Genomic DNA, 18,478 nt, shown 5'->3' on the forward strand with positions numbered 1-18,478 from the left:
CTTTGTTTCCTGCGGCGCTGGGCGGCTCGGAGGATGCTCAGCGCCAGATAAGCATGGGGGCCCCGAAAGGAGCCGCCGCCGCCGCCGGGAGGAGACCGGGAGAAGCTCTGCACCACCAGCGGCGCTCCTGAGTGCCTTCCCCCTCCCCGACGCCGCCACCCCCCACCCCCGACGCCCTGCTGCCCACCTGCCTCGCCGCTGCCCAGCCAAGAAGCTTCCGCGGAGCCCCGCTTCGGCTCACCCCCCCTCACCCGCCTTTGCAAGCCGGGGGGAGATTCCGCTCCGCCGCCGCCGCCGCCGCCGGCAGCTGCAGGTCCTCCTTTGCCCACGGAGAGAAGAGAAGGAAGGAAGGGAGGAGGAGGAGAGGTGGGGTCCGGCGTGTCTCTCTGCCCCCCACCCTCGCCTTCCCGATGCCTCCTCGAACGCAGCCGGCGATTTGGGACCGCGATCGCCGCCTCGCCTTCCTTCGGATGGACTAAAAAAAAAACTCTCCGGAAAGGTTTTCCGTCTCGCCGGCCTCCTTCCACCCGTGTCTCTCTCTCTCTCCCGCCCCCGCTTTCCCAACCCCTCCGTGACTTCTCCTGCGTGGTTCTTTCTGCCTCCTTCCCCAGCTCTTTGGGTGTCCCTTCGCCGTATCTTAAGCCTTAGTTTCCCCAGCCGTTTCCCCCACCCCCACCCCCATCTTCCACAGCCGTGGTCCCTTCTCCCTTTGCTACCTTCGTCCGTGGATTCCCTCCCCCCTTTGCTTCTTTCCATCCTCCTCCTCCTCCTCCTCCTCCTCTTCCCAGGTACTCCACTTTCTTCACTAAGGCTCTGTGCAAATTGGGGAGGGGGGGGGAGTGGCGGCAGAGATAGAGGAAAGGGGTAAAGGTTTGTTTTTTTTTAAAAAAAAGATTTGTGCATGCCAGGTGTGAGTCAGCTGAGGTCCGTCCTCCCCAATTCACGATTGTGTGTGTGCTTTAAAAAAAAAAATTGGAAATAGATTTGCCAATTGTGTAACTCCTCCCGATCTGACGAGTTGGAAGGGAAGCATTTATTCCCGGTTTTTCCTTAAGGCTAGGGAGGTTGCTTGAATAAGGCGGTGCATCTGGGAGAGACGCAGTGAAGACAAGAGCTTGTAAAGTAACCCCCCCCCCAGGAAAGAACGGGCTTCTTTTCTTTCCTTCCTTCCTTCCCCTCCCTCTGAGTCGCTCCTTCTTTTCCCTCTGTCCCTTCCACAACCCCGCTGGAGTCAAGCCTTCCCCTCCTTTCCCAAGCAGGAAATCAACAGGCACCTGGAGAGAGAAGACGGGGAGGAGAAGGAGGAAGAAGAAGAGGAGGAGGAGGAGGAGGAGGTGGTGGTCGTGGGAGAGGCACGGAGGGGGTGAACTATGGATATTCTCTGCCCCCTGCTCCAATTTCTGCTGGCTGTTTGGTGGACTGGTGTAGGAGCTCTGATCAACTTGAAGTATTTGGTGGAAGAAGAGCAAAGAGCCGGCACAGTGATTGCGAATATTGCCAAAGATGCCCGAGACGCAGGTTTTGTGTTGGATCCTCGGCAACCCACTGCTTTCCGAGTGGTGTCCAACTCTGCACCGCACCTGGTGGACATCAACCCTGGATCAGGCTTATTAGTGACCAAGCAGAAGATTGACCGGGACTTACTTTGCAGACAAAGCCCCAAGTGTGTGATCTCTTTAGAGGTCATGTCAAGCTCTATGGAGATCTGTGTGATCAAGCTGGAGATCAAAGACCTCAATGATAATGCTCCCAGTTTTCCCACCGATCAAATTGCGCTGGAGATCTCCGAAACAGCCAGCCCTGGGACCAGGGTACCCCTCGAAAGTGCTTACGATCCAGACTCAGGCAGCTTTGGAGTGCAGAGTTATGAGATCACTCCCAACGATCTCTTTGGCTTGGAAACCAAGACCCGAGGGGATGGTTCTCGCTTTGCTGAGCTGGTGGTGGAGAAGAGCCTGGATCGGGAGACCCAGTCTCATTACAGTTACATGATCACAGCTTTGGATGGGGGGGACCCACCCAACTTTGGGACGGTGGAGTTAACCATCAGAGTCATTGACTCCAATGACAATAATCCTCTTTTTGAGGAACCCTCTTACACCGTTAGCGTGCTGGAGAACGTTCCTCCAGGTACACCGGTGATCCGCCTCAATGCCACGGACCCCGATGAGGGCACCAATGGGCAAGTCTTGTATTCCATCCACAGCTACGTCTCTGAGAAGGCCAGGGACCTCTTCCAGATCAACCCTCAGACCGGCCTGATCACAGTCACTGGGGCGATTGACTACGAGGAAGGTCACGCCTACGAACTGGACGTACAGGCTAAAGATCTGGGCCCCAACTCCATCCCAGCCCATTGCAAAGTGACTGTCATTGTACAGGATGCCAATGACAACCCGCCCCTTATTAACTTGCTCTCTGTCAATAGCGAGCTGGTGGAGGTCAGTGAGAATGCACCTCCAGGCTACGTCATCGCCTTGGTGAGAGTTTCCGACAGAGACGCGGGTGCCAATGGCCGAGTGCAGTGTAAACTCTTGGGCAGCGTGCCCTTTCGCTTGCAGGAATACGAGAGTTTCTCCACCATCCTAGTGGACGGACGTTTAGACAGGGAGCAGAGGGACCAGTACAATCTAACCATCCAAGCGAAGGACAATGGGATCCCTTCTTTGCAGGCCACAAAGTCCTTTACCGTCAAGATCACAGATGAGAACGACAACCACCCTCACTTCTCCAAACCTTATTACCAGGTCATTGTGCAGGAGAACAATACCCCTGGGGCCTACCTCCTTTCCGTTTCTGCCAGGGATCCAGACCTGGGTCTCAACGGCAGCGTCTCCTATCAGATTGTCCCATCCCAAGTCAGGGATATGCCTGTTTTCACCTATGTCTCCATCAACCCCAACTCGGGAGATATCTACGCCTTGAGGTCCTTCAACCACGAGCAGACCAAGTCTTTTGAGTTCAAAGTCTTGGCCAAAGATGGAGGCAACCCTTCCTTGCAAAGCAACACCACCATCCGAGTGATTGTCCTGGACGTCAATGACAACACTCCCGTGATCACAGCCCCTCCTTTGGTCAACGGGACCGCGGAGGTCTACATCCCCAGGAACGCTGGCGTTGGTTACTTGGTGACCGTGGTCAAGGCAGATGACTATGACGAAGGAGAGAATGGGAGGCTTTCCTATGAGATGGCCGAAGGGGATCGAGGGTTTTTTGAGATCGACCAGGTCAATGGTGAGATAAGGACCACCAGAGCCTTTGGGGAAAATTCCAAGACGACGTACGAGCTGATTGTCGTGGCCCACGACCACGGGAAAACATCTCTTTCGGCCTCGGCCTTGATTTTGATATATCTTTCTCCAGCCCTGGATGCTCAAGAATCCATAGGATCTGTAAATTTGTCCCTGATTTTTATTATTGCCCTGGGTTCAATTGCTGCCATCCTGTTTGTCACCATGATCTTTGTCGCTGTCAAATGTAAACGGGATAACAAAGAAATCAGGACTTACAACTGCAGGTATAGTACTGGAGTCTTTTGATATTAGCTTTACGTGACTGATTAACACCCACCCTGAAAATGTGTCGCTCAATAATTGTGTCCCTTCTTAACCCCGCAAAGAATTTCCCTGCTTTCAAGATATTATAGGCCGTATTAAAAAGGTGAACTGTGAATTTCTTTTAACGCCAGTTAAAAGTGGATTTATTCGGGTGGCTTACATTCTTTGCCCATCCAGAATTGTTTAAAAAACATGTGCTCTCACGCACCCAAAAGGTCCCCCTGGCCATGGCACCAGTGTACCGAAAGAGGGAAAATACAAGGAATTGTAGTAATAATACAGCAAGGCTTTTGATGTGCAATTTTGAACATGCTACCGTAATGCATCTCTCTCGCTCTCTCTCTCTATTCTGGTTTAGACTTATTCCTTTGTCTCTATTTCGTCCCCCCCCCCCCCCCCCCGCCGAAAGAGGGAAGGCTCAAAAAAGAAAGCTCTCTGGATCAGTTTGAGAGCCGGCTGGGTAGCGTTGAGTGCCTGTTCAGGCTTTTTGGCAATCGCTAGCCATGCTTTCTTCACAGCGGCTGCAGTCCTTTCGCTATCCTGTCCCCGCCAGATGAGGTCACTGTGGGTGTTTTTTTAGAAGCCAACTTGTTTTCTCCAGAAAGGGTTGGTTGTAAAAAAAAAAGAAAAGAAAAGAAATCTGGTCAGAGAGAAGATAAAAAGAACGCAAGCTTTCGCTAGAAATATACAGAGACATTTTTATTTATTTTTTGGGGGGTGGGGAAGAGAGAGGGACAGGCTTGGCAAGGGCTTTTTTTGAATGGTCTGAAAAACACACACCATCCAGAGAATTTCGGTTCTTCTCTGCTGATGTTACTCGCAAGGAGAAAAAGGATAAGAAAGCTAGCTTTCTTTTAATCCTTTTCCCTCTTCCAACTTTTATCGGTCTGTTCTCTGTTAAAAAAACAAAAACAAAGTGGGCCTTTTAAGTTGCTTTTCCCAGGTTTCTCCCCCTTCCCCACAATGGTGTTTGAATGATGCCCAGACTTATTTTTGTTATAAATATTGCCTGCATTTAGGGACGTGTTTGCCCAAGACGTAGGGTGGCGTGTTGCCTTTTTTCTGTCTCTCTATCCTCCCCCACCCTGCTTTTGAAATCTTAAGCCAGGGGATTTGGGTCCCCTGAATATGTAACAGCCTTGTGATCATTGTCTGTCTTTTGCTATTCTCTATGTTGCACAAGTTAGTAGACAAATGCTAACCACACATGAATATCAATTGGGTGCCATAAAGGAACAGCTGCAACTGCCTATAAATGGTTTAATCCTGTTAGGAATGAAATAGCCATAACTTCTCCATTCCTTCAGTTCTCTGGAAAAGGAGGGGATGGAAATGAATGTTGTCCTCTCTTTTGAAAAAATCCTGAATGCCCTCCAGCAATTTGAAGGCTGGCATTCTTCGGGGACTTATTTACACTCTTCATATTAACAGAGTTCAGGGATTGTATTTCTTGCTCAGTTTTACAATGTCTTGTACCTCCGGGCCATACAGTTTCAGGGCGTGAAAGTATGGAGGCCATTCTCTACGGAATAAAGCCACTGTATTTCCAGGGGTTTGGCTTTTTTTTAAAAGAGATCTAATATGTTGTATTTCTTACCAGCTCGGCCCATTAAGCAAGAATAAGCGCTAAAGGAAAGCAAGGCTTCCATTGAGTCAACGCCCCTAACAGAGTCCCTCTTTGGTTATAACCAGTTGGTTCAGCGTGATGGCTTGGGGGGGTGGGGATTAATGAAGTGCACTTTAATTAAATAATTGGCCAGGAGAAGGGAAAAACACACAAATAAAGCACCGATTAATGCCTGAGTAAGCAAGATTTCAAAGTCCTTGTGGGAAAGTCTGTCTTGAGTCCTTCCAGAAGTGAACTTCCATCAAGTTCAGCAGGATTTCCTTGGTGGGGGGTGGATGGGTTAAAATATGGTGTTTAGAAAATTAGAAAGTGTGCTGAAATTTTCCTCCCCAGAAGCACCCGCTGGTTTTCTAAAAATGTACCTGTGCTGCGAAAAACATACCTTTGTTGTTTGTCCATTGTGCATTTGAAATCAGGGTTAGGGGAAGGCGCCCCCCCCCTTAGTGTGTGGTAGGGAGGCCCCTTCCTTTTGTCAGGGACAGAGGTGTGACATGTGTGGGCAGGTTAGCCGATGCTTCCACTCAGGTGCTGAGAATTTGCATAAGCTTTCTGCATCTCTTAAGCCTCCAATGTAGGCATTTTGGATGATTTGCACCTCCACCTGTTGCTAAATGGTCAACCCTGTTCTAGCTACTCCTTTCTCTGGGGTGCATTCATTTGGGGTTAAGCAAGAGCTGTTTCAGGCTGCAATGCTGGAGCAATGTAGTTTGAGCAGATAATCCAGGGAGCCTCAAACAATACTCAAATTGTTCTTTTTCTGGGTTTCTCTCTACAAAATTCACCCAGTCCTGCATTAGTGGCAAACCAAGCTTCTTCGTTCTGCCTTGCATTCCTTTTGAAAGCATCTCACACTGCAGTGACACAGCCTGACTATTAACCTGCAATAGGACGTGTCCTATTTATTTTATTTATTTAAAAAAGAAAGTGTGTTTTAATTCTTCGGAGACAGAGAGAGAAAGATCTTTGGGATTTTCTCCTTGACTCCCCCCCACCCCTCCTTCAGCAAAAGTCTCACGGTGTCTTTTATCTGTTGGACACCTAGATAGACTTCCCAGAATTCAGCACTCTAAGGATGATGGCTGGGGAATTGTGGGAGTCGAAGTTATCCTATTTTGGAGTGCATTGTCGCAACGCTAGCAGAGGTGCTGAACTTTGATGGTGGTTGCTTTTTTTTTTTTAAAGCTCAGCAGGCATGACTTTGGGAAATGAACATTTTCCAGCCTTTGGTACAAGCGAGATCTATTTCTGACTTTTAAAGCCTGGCCCCAGTGCCTTCACATCTCCCTTCAATATCTACGTCTGTGTGGTGCTGATAACAAGACACAGTCCCCAGTGGTAACACCGAGTCACAGTTACTTCAATCTAACTCATCAAGATAACATCTGATTGCCTTCGTGTCTCTAATTATTTTTCTCTGGCTGTTGTTTACTGATAACTTTCCTCCTCCTGCTCTTTCCTCTTTCTCTCAATTTTCTTTTTCCTGGGTGAGAGATAAATAACGGCGCATTTCAGTTAACCAGTTAAAGGTCAAGCAACCTGCCAGCATTTTATATGCCCCTTTCCAAACACACCACTCTCAGTTCTAGGAGCCGCCGAGTGGCCTTGCGGGAATGCTGCCAGCTGGGTGGACTTCATCTCCCAGAATTCCTAACTTTCACAGCCTGGCTGAGAATCCTGGGGAAAAAAAATGGAGTCCACACATCTGGAGGGAGAGGCCGGGACAGAGAAGAGGAATGACTTGGGATGTAGGATCAGTGGGGGATGTTTCAAGCTGTGAGATATCACGAGAAGAACAAACCGCTAAGGAACAAAACCTACCAGATGGATCTCTCTCTCTCTTTTTTTTGAATACTGTATTAATCTGGCAAATTGAGTTCACAAGATAATTGGCTTGCAGAAATTCTGGCTGCCGGGGAACAAGCCCGGTGCCAGGTAATTGACTCCAGTGGCTGTTTATAAGCGTGTATTATCTAGATAGAGCACCTTTGGGCAGGCTGAAGGGACATACCGGGTTTACTGCTATGGGAAATGATATGGAACAATCTCTCTGCCGATTTTCCTCGCCGCTTTTCTCCGTTTCTGTGAATCCATTTAAATAATTTTTCTGATCCTTATTACCAAAGGAAATGCATTTGCATACTCTTTTTTTTCCTTCAGTTCATGGATTTTCACATAATTATTATTATTATTTTTTCTTCTTCCCCATTTTCTGCAGGCTGAACTATATCTCGGGTAACTAGATACCGGCTGTTCTCAGCAGCAGAAATCCCCCCCCCCCCCAAACCCAACCAAAATCAAAATAGGGGGAATATTTTCTTCCTTTCTCCTTTTATTCCTCACTTGTTGTTCTTTGTGTGTCGGATCCACAAACTGGTGATGCTTTTGGGAGATAACACCCAAGACCCTTCGCTGTCAAAAAAAGAGCCGAGCCATCAATCATCCCTCTGCATGTGGATGGGAAAAAAAAAACGGTCTCTCTCTCTCTCTTGAGATGCCCTCTTGACTAGTGTTGCGGTTTGAGGATGACGTAAGGTTCTCACTTTGCTTTCTTCTGTCCTGCAGAATTGCAGAGTACTCCTATGGGCATCAAAAGAAATCCTCCAAGAAGAAAAAAATCAGCAAGAACGACATCCGTCTAGTGCCCCGGGATGTAGAGGAGACTGATAAAATGAACGTTGTCAGCTGCTCGTCCTTGACCTCGTCCCTCAACTACTTTGATTACCACCAACAGACTCTGCCCCTGGGTTGCCGCCGATCGGAAAGCACCTTTCTCAACGTGGAGAACCAAAACAACCGGAACGCCGGCTCCAACCACAGCTACCACCACACCTTCACGGGTCAGGGACCCCAGCAGCCGGATCTTATTATCAATGGGATGCCTCTCCCAGAGGTGAGCTCTTCTCTTGAATTGAAGAGGGCTTCCCTGCCTTGGGAAAGTCCCCCCCAAATTGCAACAGCGAATGAGCTTTGGTTGCAACTGGCAGCTTTGGGGGCGGGGGGAGGGAGGGGCTAAATAGAAACCAAGCATTTCTGAGTTGGATGTTTGGCTGCCATCTTGGGTGACTTTTTTAAAAAATTGGACCAGCTTTCCCCAAAGGTGACATTATCCAGATGGCCTGAACTCCTTATTCACATCATCTTCATGATGTGAATGGTAGGTCCAGTGTACTTGGAGAATGCCAAGTTGGGCATGACAGATCCACCAAAGAGAAGTGGCTGTTAGCTATGATAACAAGGCGGGGTTTTTATGTCCAGGTTCCTCCATGAAAATTCTTGAGTGCGGAAAATCGGAGTGTCTTGGCTGGCGCTATAGGCTTTTCTGATTGGCCACTCTGGGAAACAAGCTTCATGAGTCTTGACCTGAGTTAACACCGAGCTTGTTTATATTTGCTACTTAGTTTGGACTTCTTGTAGACTTAAATGCATGGCTTTGATTTGACTTGAGTCGGTTGTGTGAAGGATCCTTGTGCCTCTTGCATCGTTGTGGTTTTCTCAGGGGTTTCCCCCCATCCAACATGGTTTAGCACAGTTGTAAAGGTAGACTGAATAATATATCAGCAGTTAGTACATGTCAGTGTTGTATTGATGGTGATTTCAGGTTTCCAAAAAAATGCCCTAATTGATTCATGAGCCTGGAGCCAAATTTCAAAAGAAAATTAGTCATTTATTAGGAGTATTTATTTTGGCAAGACCTTTTTGCAGTCAGATCTTAGCCTTATTTGAATTAGAGCTGAACTTTACCCCTGGTCCTTTCCTCCCCTCAGTCTGTGTCATAAATCACATTCCCCAATGAGGTGCACCCCTCCCAAGTCTGCTGCGGTAATCTGAGATCCTACTCTAGCCGAAAGTATGCGTGGAATGGGCTCCGCCCCCTTTCCTCACCATGGCAACTTTAGGAGTTGACAGGTGACAGGTTGGATCCATGCAGACTGGTGATGGGAAGGGACCTAAAGATTCGAAGTGCTTTTTTAAAAAATTCACCAAACATAGCAAATTCTTCATGATGATCTCATCTGTCTTTGTAAAAAAAAAATCCTTACTGCTGCAGTTATAAGGATAGCAGGCTCTTGTCTTAATTCTAAAGCCTGCCAAATTCAGAGAGGGACACTTAATAACTTGGTCAGGTATGGCAGTATTAGTTTCCAGAGTTTAGTAAATACCATAGCATTACTCCTGTTCTTTCTGACTGTTTGGGCTGTTAAATACCAAAGTGCATGAGGCCAAAATGATGCCACCGACCTTTAAGTGTGTAATGCAGTTAACTTTGCATAGGTAGTCCTTGTCTTATGACCACAATTGAGTCCAACATTTATGTTGCTCAGTGAGACAGTTGTTAATTGAGTTTTGTCTTCTCTTGCCCAGTTGTTCAGTGAATCACTGCAGCTGTTAAGCGAATCTGGCTTTGCTGTTGATTTTGCTTATCAGAAGGTCCCAAAAGGACATCACTTTGGGACACTCCAAAGGTCATAAATATGAGTCAGTTGCCAAGCATCTAAACACTGATTGCGTGATCATGGGGAAGCTGCAATGGTCGTAAGTGTGAAAAAAAGAGCACGAGTCATTTTTTTCCGGTGCCATTGTAACTTTGAATGGTCACTAAAGAACAGTTGTAAGTAATGTGTCTTGTTCTAAGAATACATGGTCTAATGAAGATTGACCATAGCCAATGGCCACTGAATGCTCATGAACATCTTTGGGTCAAGAGAAAAGGCCTGGAATGTCTCTGGATGAAGGACTGGTTGGAACATGATTAGATACATGTCGGTCCTTATTAAACAAGCTTCTATTTTAAGCAACACTAGTTTTAATAGCAGATGGAAAATGCGACTGGGATGTTACATGCAGGTCACAAAGCTTAAAACCACTTTCTGTTTGCCCAGGATTTTGAGTGGTAAACTAACCACACTGACTTTATTTGCAGAACACATTAACTCTCGAAAAACAAGCAAGGGTAACACATAGCAGTTTGCATGAAGGCAGTTACTGAGTGTACACCGTACCTGAATTAATTACGTTGGTGTTGTGGCCCACCTGCGGAGTTGGCAGTGGAGTTGGACAGTGAGGAGGTTGGGGAGAAACATGGGACAGTCCTAGGGACTGAGGAAAGCTCAGACGAGGGCTCTGCATCGGAAGCAGAGAGGGAGTTAGACAGCAGTGAGGCAGAGGAACAGCTGGAGCCTGTTCCCAGTGTGCGCAGGCGCAGAGCTGCCAGAAGACAAGAACAACTAAGAAAGCAGGGTTGACTTAGGAGTAAAGCCACACCTTGGAGGTGATTGGCCCCTCCCATAGGAAACAAAAGAGGAACAAATGGGGAGGGGGCTTTTGCAGGAACAATTTGTTCATTCGTTCATTCGTTCCAAGAGTGGAAAGTTCTATGTGTGACTTTAAAAGACTGCATTTGGAAGCTAGTTATCTGGTGGCACTCCAAATGAGATAAGGTGCGTGGGGATAAACATTCCTCGTAAAGACTGTTTACTAAGCCTTGCTGACTGAAGGGAATTCACAGTTTTACAGGGACCAAGACTTTGCTTCTTGCTTTCTAAGGAAGGCTGGGTCAGAACAGTTGGTTGTGAGCACAGCCTGTTGACGTGCAGTGACTTCTGCAGGAGATACGTTTATGTTGCAAAGTTCTCAAAGTCTTTGAGATGTGATTGTCTTCTACTTGGATTACAGGATTGCTCAATAGATGCTGCTGCTACTCCTCACTACAAAATGGGGAGAAGCCTTCTCTGTACCTTGTCATTAGAGAGGTGGGAAGCTTTGGAATGGAGGTCTATGGAGACTCTCAGTCATCCTAGGTCATGGTTGTCCCAATGGTGGTTTTTCAAGAGGCAACTGGACTTTCTGGTTTTCCTTTGAAGATGTTCTGCTTCTCATCCAAGAAGCTTCTTCAACTCAAATTCTTTGGCTTCTCTGGAGAAGCTTCTTGGATGAGAAGTGAAACGTTTTCAAAGAAAAACCAGAAAGTCCAGTTGCCTCTTGAAAAACCACCTTTGGGACTTTGAAATGGAGGAAAGCTTTGGGACACAGCTCTAGTCACGTGGCGAGATGGTCATCTTGCATGCAGCAAGATCCATGTTCAGCTTCTATCATCTTCAAGATCAGGGCCTCTTGTAGTTTGGGATGAGTCATGATTTGAAGCATCCCTTATCGACTGCAGTGATGAATATGCAGTTCCTCAACCTGGAGGTAACAAATGATGGGGAGATGTTCTTTTCCTCTTGAACCTTTGGGATTAGCTACTCATCAGAGTCAAAAGTATAGAAATTCCAGGATTAATTGCAGGATCTGGTGCAAGATCCATAGGGATTTTGAACTTCCAACAATGACATTGAGATTTGGCTGCTAGGTGCTTGAGGAGACGTAGAATGGCTGACTTGTATGACTGATACAACTGCCGATTTCCTTGAAATGAAGCCAGCAATCCAAGGATACTCTTTCTCCGTCCACCCTTTTCAATTTTGTTTTTGTTACCTTGTTTTCCTCATCATCTTGGGGTTGAGATGGTTGATGGAGAAACATGCTGTGATATATCAAAGCTTTTTTTTATCAGAAGCTCTTTCCCTCCCCCTCACTGCTGGGAGTTAAAAATACTCATTCGGCTACAGTATGTGCCGAGTCCTGTTGGACATTTTTGATTAACACAGGTTTGCTTCTCTTTGAATTATTACCTGGCATTAAGTAAATATTAAGTAATATTTTTTTATAATGGCATTGTCACATTTCTTATTTTACATGGAATAACAAAGCTAAGAAGCGGGTGAAATATTGATGACCTGTTCCATACTGTTGCTTGTTATGATTTCATTGTGGGTACCTGGATAAATATATACGAATTCCAGACTTATTTCTTTGCAAATATATATTCCGGATTTGGAAGCTGTACTTGCACAACTTGCTAAGACAAGCTTAGCTCTATCTTGATTATTTACTTTTGGGTAGAGTTTTGCACAAATCCACGCGTTAATTTATCCTCCTGTGTATTGAGGGAATGTGGAAAAGGCATCCTTTTAGGAACTCTGTTAGTAACTCAGATATGTGTGATGCAAAACTCTGTTTTTTAATAAACTTTAACTAAGATATGTGTGTGTTGGGCAAACACAGTCTGTTACTTTGAAGCTGGGATCGGAAACCTGGTATTGGATTAATGTGAAGTAGTGCAGAGAATTCCCCATTTTTATTTCTTTTAGCATGTGTTCCTTTGAATCAGTTTTTGATTCCTGGTGACTGCTTGGATAAATCCCTGCAGTTTTCTGGGCAAAGATTTCAGAAGCGATTTGCCGTGGTCTTCTTCCAGGATCTGAGAGAGAGGGACTGGTCCAAATTCACCCACCTGGCTTGGTGCCTAAGGTGCGATTAGAACTCACATGCTTCTGGTTTCTAGCCTTGTGCCTTAAATACTACATCAAACTGGTTCTCAGAAAGCTACCACAGTGGAATAATGACCACTGAGGACTGAATGAGCAGATCAATTATCAGTATCCTTCCTTCCTTCCCAGCACGTAGTAAATGTACGGTTTGGTTTTGGCCTAAGAATTTAACTAGAGGCAGTCTTGGACATCTCTCCATTGGGTGGAAGTAAGTATCAGGGAGGAAGAAGAGGGTTGATAGGGTTTATTTCTAGTCTGGCTTCATGCTACAGTTTGGAAATCTGACAGCTGCTTATACATTAGTTTATTTCTGCTTACTAGATGCAGTGGCTCAGTGGCTAAGACGCTGAGCTTGTCGATCAGAAAGGTCGGCGGTTTGGCGGTTCAAATCCCTAGCGCTGTGTAACAGAGTGAGCTCCCGTGACTTTCCCCAGCTTCTGCCAACCTAGCAGTTTGAAAGCACGTAAAAATGCAAGTAGAAAAATAGGGACCATGTTTGGGGGGAAGGAAACAGCGTTCCGTGCGCCTTCGGCATTTAGTCATGCTGATCACATGACCACGGAGAGAGCTTCGGTTAGTGCTGGCTCTTTGGTTTTGAAATGGAGATGAGCACCGCCCCCTAGAGTCGGGAACGACTAGCACATATGTACAAGGGGAAGCTTTACCTTTACCTTACTAGATGCTTAAGATCGACCTTTCTGTCTGTTGATCTGCAGGATTGTGATGATGATACTTTCTTACTTGATGGGGATGTGGGGGGGGGGGGGGAATAGGCAACCTCTTGGTGGCTTGGGGTTTAATTTTCCCAGCCAGAAGAACTTAAGATGAAAAGTTGGTCAAGATGAATACCATGAAACCTTTTTTGGTCTCCATTCCCCTTGAGTTCTGTGAGAAATATGGAGACTCCCTAATGTTTGCTTCGTTGGTATCCATCCATCCATCCATCCATCCATCCATCCCACTCACCCCCCAGCTCAGCCCAGCCCAGCCTAGCCCAGGCCAGCCCAGCCCAGCCCAGCCCAACCCAACCCAACCCAACCCAACCCAACCCAATCCAACCCAACCCAACCCAACCCAACCCACTAAATGTCTTCCAATAGTCCTTGCCTTTTCTTCTCCTTCTGCTCTTCTGGTTGCATTTTCCTGTCTTGTTTTCTCTTTTCGGATTGCATCATATTCAAGAATTTTACATGCTGAGCCCAGTACTTGACCTCTTTAAGTTTACCAGCACCAAGGCAACTTCTGAATCTCTGCAGAAGTGCTTGGAGCCAATAGTGAACCCAACAGACTGTAGCAGTTGGCAGTGAGGGAGAATTAAAAAAAAATTGCAATTAAGGGCACACAGCAGATGTAATATCACACCGTTCCAGAGAATTAAATCTTCATGTCAGTGCCAGTGTTGATATGGGATGCATAATCAAATTTCTCCACCGCAATTGAATGGCATCGACCTGTGAATAATCATCCAGATATTCCAAAGGTAGCTGCTCTTATGATCTTGTACTTGGGTTATTATTTGACAACCGCGATGAGATGGAAGAAGACCAAATTTCTGAGTTTCACAGGATTCTTTTTTAAGTTAGTGGAGCCAAAGCGAAAGGAGGCTTACCAATCAATATAAAATCAAGGCTTCAAAAAACATGATCTCTGGAGCAACGGTGCAATCTAGCAACTCAGAATCTGATCCGGCTATTTTGATGGATCCTTGAGAAATTTCAAACTTCCAAATTTCTTTGGGTGATGCTTTTGAGCCTGTTTTCCAGGGGTGGGCTTCAAAATTTTTAGCAAGGGGTTCTCTGCCTGATTGCTGGGTGGGTGTGGTCATGGTAGGTGTGGCTAGTCGGCCTCCTGCACCACGGCGGGGGGGCGGGGGCGTTTTTGCCTTCCCTGGACTCCGGAGGCTTTCCTCGAACCTCTGGGAGGGTGAAAATGGTCTCCCAAGGCTCCGGAGGCCCTCTGGAGGTCAGAAATGGGCCCATTGCCAGCCTTCCTGATAGTTTTTGCCCTCCCCGAGCCTCCGCATACATCCTGCACTTACCTGCATCTCAAACAAGCCACGTGGGGACTCCTGGAAGGGGCGGGGCAGGGTGGGCAGGGCCAAACAGGACTGGGATTTGGGGGGGAGGTGTCTCCGAACTTGAATTCAAAATCAGACTTGAATTCAAAATCTCCTAATGATATGCCCAATGTCACCCAATCAACTTTCATGCCTAAGGTGGGACTAGAACTCACAGTCTCCTAGTGATTGGCCCAATGTCACCCAATCAACTTTCATGCCTAAGGTGGGACTAGAACTCACAGTCTCCTAGTGATTGGCCCAATGTCACCCAATCAACTTTCATGCCTAAGGTGGGACTAGAACTCACAGTCTCCTAGTGATTGGCCCAATGTCACCCAATCAACTTTCATGCCTAAGGTGGGACTAGAACTCACAGTCTCCTAGTGATTGGGCCAAAGTCACCCAGTCAGCTTTCATACCCAAGGCAGGACTAGTTCTTAGTCTCCCGGTAATTGGCCTAGCACCTTAACCACTAAGAGACTTATAGATTTGAATGTCAGGGAGAATTTTCCAAACACTTCTGGTGAACGTGTGGCTTCCCTCTTATTGCTATTGCAGATGAAATGCTGCTTGGGGGAAGTTATGAAACGCAAGTCAACCTATTGAGCTTTATATGCCACTTACTGTAAGATTTTTTTTTAGTATCTTGGTAGTGAGTGGGTGCCTTTAAAGGAAGAGAGAAAGAGAAAAATCCCATAATAGAACATCTCTCTCTATCTTTTTAGCCAGAGAAAGGCTAAGACTTGAGTTGTTAGGCAGCTGGTCTTTTAAATCTCAAGGCTCCTTTTTATTGTAGTAGTTAAGAACCTTGAAGTTAAAAAAAAAAAGTCCCTACAGAATAAGTGTTACTAAAGCTTACTTCTTGTTCTATAAAATAGGCTTTATTCTACCTTCCTCCTCCCCCCCAACTCTGACTAAGATATAGAATTATATACTTTAAAACTGCTTTTTAATGCAGGTGAGGTCTAATCTTTGTTCTAAAACGGAGCTCTCCAAATTCTGAACCATTGTAACTCAAATGGTTGAAGAACAGCCAGATATTGTTACATAAAGGAAGTGCATCTGATTGTCCTGTTTGTATTCACGAGGTTTTGTTCCAAAAAGGAACAAAAGAATCTCTGATTTCTCCACTGGCAACTTTATCCTGATTTTGCCCAGATAACTGAGACCTGCATTTTGGGAAAGACTGATATTTTATTAAATTGAGAATATTTGTAGCTCAGGGTTGAAATGAGAGTAGAAAGTAGAAAAGTAGAAAAAATAAGAACCACCTTTGGTGGGAAGGTAACTGTGTTCTGTGCGCCTTCAGTGCTTAGTCATGTCAGCCACATGACTACGGAGACGTCTTCGGACAGCACTGGCTCTTCGGCTTTGAAATGGAGATGAGCACCGCCCCCTAGAGTTGGGAACGACTAGCACATACATGTGAGGGGAACCTTTACCTTTATCATCCATCCATCAATCAATCAATCAATCAATCTGTCTGTCTGTCTGTCTGTCTGTCTGTCTGTCTATCTATCTATCTATCATCTATCTATCTATCTACAGCATCTATCTGTCTACATACCTACCTACGTACCTATGTATCTATCAATCATCTATCTGTCTATCTGTCTATCTGTATGTCTGTCTGTCTGTCTGTCTATCTATCTATCTATCTATCTATCTATCTATCTATCTATCTATCTATCTATCCATCCATCCATCCATCCATCCATCCATCCATCCATCCATCCATCCATCCATCCATCCATCCATCCATCTATCTATCTATGAAAACAACCCAAGCTCAGAAAGCTCTGATATTTTTTTCTTAATTACAATGTCAGACATTGGAAGTTGAAGTTGACCACAGAAAAACCAGGCATTCTGGAGAAGCAGAATGTGAAATCGGTTCACAAAGGCACAGTGCCTAACCTACCACCAGAGTAACTTCGCCTACATACATGGCAATGGTTCTTTTTTCTTCTTCTTTTTTCTTTTGAGCTTTTAGTTGTTTCCAAAGGAGTCGAAACTTGGATGAGATATTGGTGAAACGCCAGTCAGGCCCCTTTAATGTAGACTCCCCGCTGTAGCTGAAGAGAAGTAATTAGATCGCACAAGGCTATGTTACTCCGGTGTAAGGCTCCTCAGAACAGCAGGGGGTTTTCTCCTTTAATTTGTAGTTGGGAATTGTAGATCAGAATGGTGCAATTTTGGCGAAAACCAGCTTTTGGACAGCAATAAACAAATGTTGCTGGAAGGAGGTGCTTTTGTTTCTTTTTTTTAATGTATCCTGTTCTCAGGATGAAGTCGAGCAATTCGTTAGGGCGTCCTTTCTACAGAAAAAAAGGCTGGTGACTCTTTGTAAGCCTTTTGGGCAGGGGATATGTATGTCAGGATTCAGTTTCCAAGGTTTAACTTGGTTTCTTGAGGGAATCTCTGGGCTACAGTCCCACTACGATCACGCTGTGGAATTTGGGGGACAAAATGCCAGGTTTTGGCAGCATCCCTCACCCTTACATTTGTATAATTCCACCAATTTGACAATCATTTCAGGTAGCTCACTCCAGTGATCTCGCATAGAACGTGACAGCATTGTCTGAACAATGACAATCCCTGAAGTTCTAGATATACATACCAGTTGGTATCTAGTTCCAGATATCTAATCCTACTAGAAACTAAGTATCTAGATCTAGATGTCCCTAAAGTTCTAGATATCACTATCAGTTGGTATCTGGTTCCAGATATCTAATTTTAATAGAAACTAGGCATCTAGATATCCCTTAAGTTCTAGGTATCCCTACTCATTGAGAGAAACCTGGAAATGATAGCCCAATAGTTTCTGGAGATCCTTCAAGTCAGGAAAATTCTTGACCTTAGATGAACATTTCTTAGATGAAGGCTTAAGGTAATGTGTGAACCCAGCCTCTGTAACTATTTTAGCAGGTCAGGTTCACATAGACAACGGCTAAGCATGATGTGTGAATTTAGCCTTAATTTGGGTTGCCGGATTCATTCCATCCTTCAAGATTTTAGTGTAGAAGTTTTATCTTGGCTGCCTATATCCAGACTGAAGTTTAAACTTTGGGACTATTGAGGAAAACAGTGAGAAAAAGAAGGATTTTGTTCATTTCTTGCCAGATCTTTGTAAAAGCTCTGTAGCTTTGCATTTCGTGGAATCACTTGGTAAAAGTGGAACCACCACCCCCATCTCAAAAACTGTTGGGTTACCTTGGAGACCTTATTAAACTGAGTGGATCATGGTCTAATTATGCATGGGAATCCTATCTTCATATTATTCTTGGCATGGGTTGATTTAAAAAATGATCTTTGGCTTGAGATACCCTCTCATGATACTTCAAAAAAAAAACAAAAAAAACAACAACCCTCACTTCTTTCACAGTTGGTCCATTTCGCCAAGTATCTGTTATAAAAGTTTAAATCTTAAACCCTCCTCCCCAAGATTTTTTTTAAAAAACTAACAACCCTCAAACATCACATCTACTTTAATTGAAATGTAGAAGTGAGTTTGTGTTAATGAATGTGTTAACACATGAAAGGGCATTTTGCCTTATCCACATTGCAATGCAAATGTTCTCCCCAAAGTACAAAATTGGAGTTAAATAAACAAGTTTGGGGTTTTTTTTTGTTTGAAAAGCATATAATGTACATGTAGTAGAAATACATTTTAAGGATGGAGTTTGCCATGTGCAGTTTGCATAGGCATGTGGATAATATGTGTGTGTGTGTTTGTTTGTTTGTACCTATGCATACACGCTTACTAACAGGAACTCTTCTAACCCAGTCTGCCCTGTTGATCAAGATTATCTTCAGAGTTGGTGGAATATAATAAAAAAAAAAAGATTGACGGCTTCTACTGTTC

General features: G+C 45.3%; 1 protein-coding gene across 2 annotated transcripts in view; it reads left to right on the forward strand.

Annotated features, from left to right (window-relative positions):
- Positions 1 to 377: 377 nt before the first annotated feature.
- Positions 378 to 18,478, forward strand: part of PCDH19 (protocadherin 19) — a 122,892-nt gene continuing 104,791 nt past the window's right edge. Inside the window, exons 1-2 of one of the 2 annotated variants that reach the window (XM_081963868.1) lie at positions 378 to 3,517; positions 7,747 to 8,074. In XM_081963868.1, the coding sequence (XP_081819994.1) occupies positions 1,371 to 3,517; positions 7,747 to 8,074 (2,475 nt within the window). In that variant the 5' untranslated portion in view covers positions 378 to 1,370. The remainder of the gene's footprint in view (positions 3,518 to 7,746; positions 8,075 to 18,478) is intronic. The other variant, XM_081963869.1, reaches the window with a different exon arrangement.

The sequence above is a fragment of the Natrix helvetica genome (genome assembly GCF_964273705.1).
Source record: "Natrix helvetica genome assembly, chromosome: 11".
NCBI lineage: Eukaryota > Metazoa > Chordata > Lepidosauria > Squamata > Natricidae > Natrix > Natrix helvetica.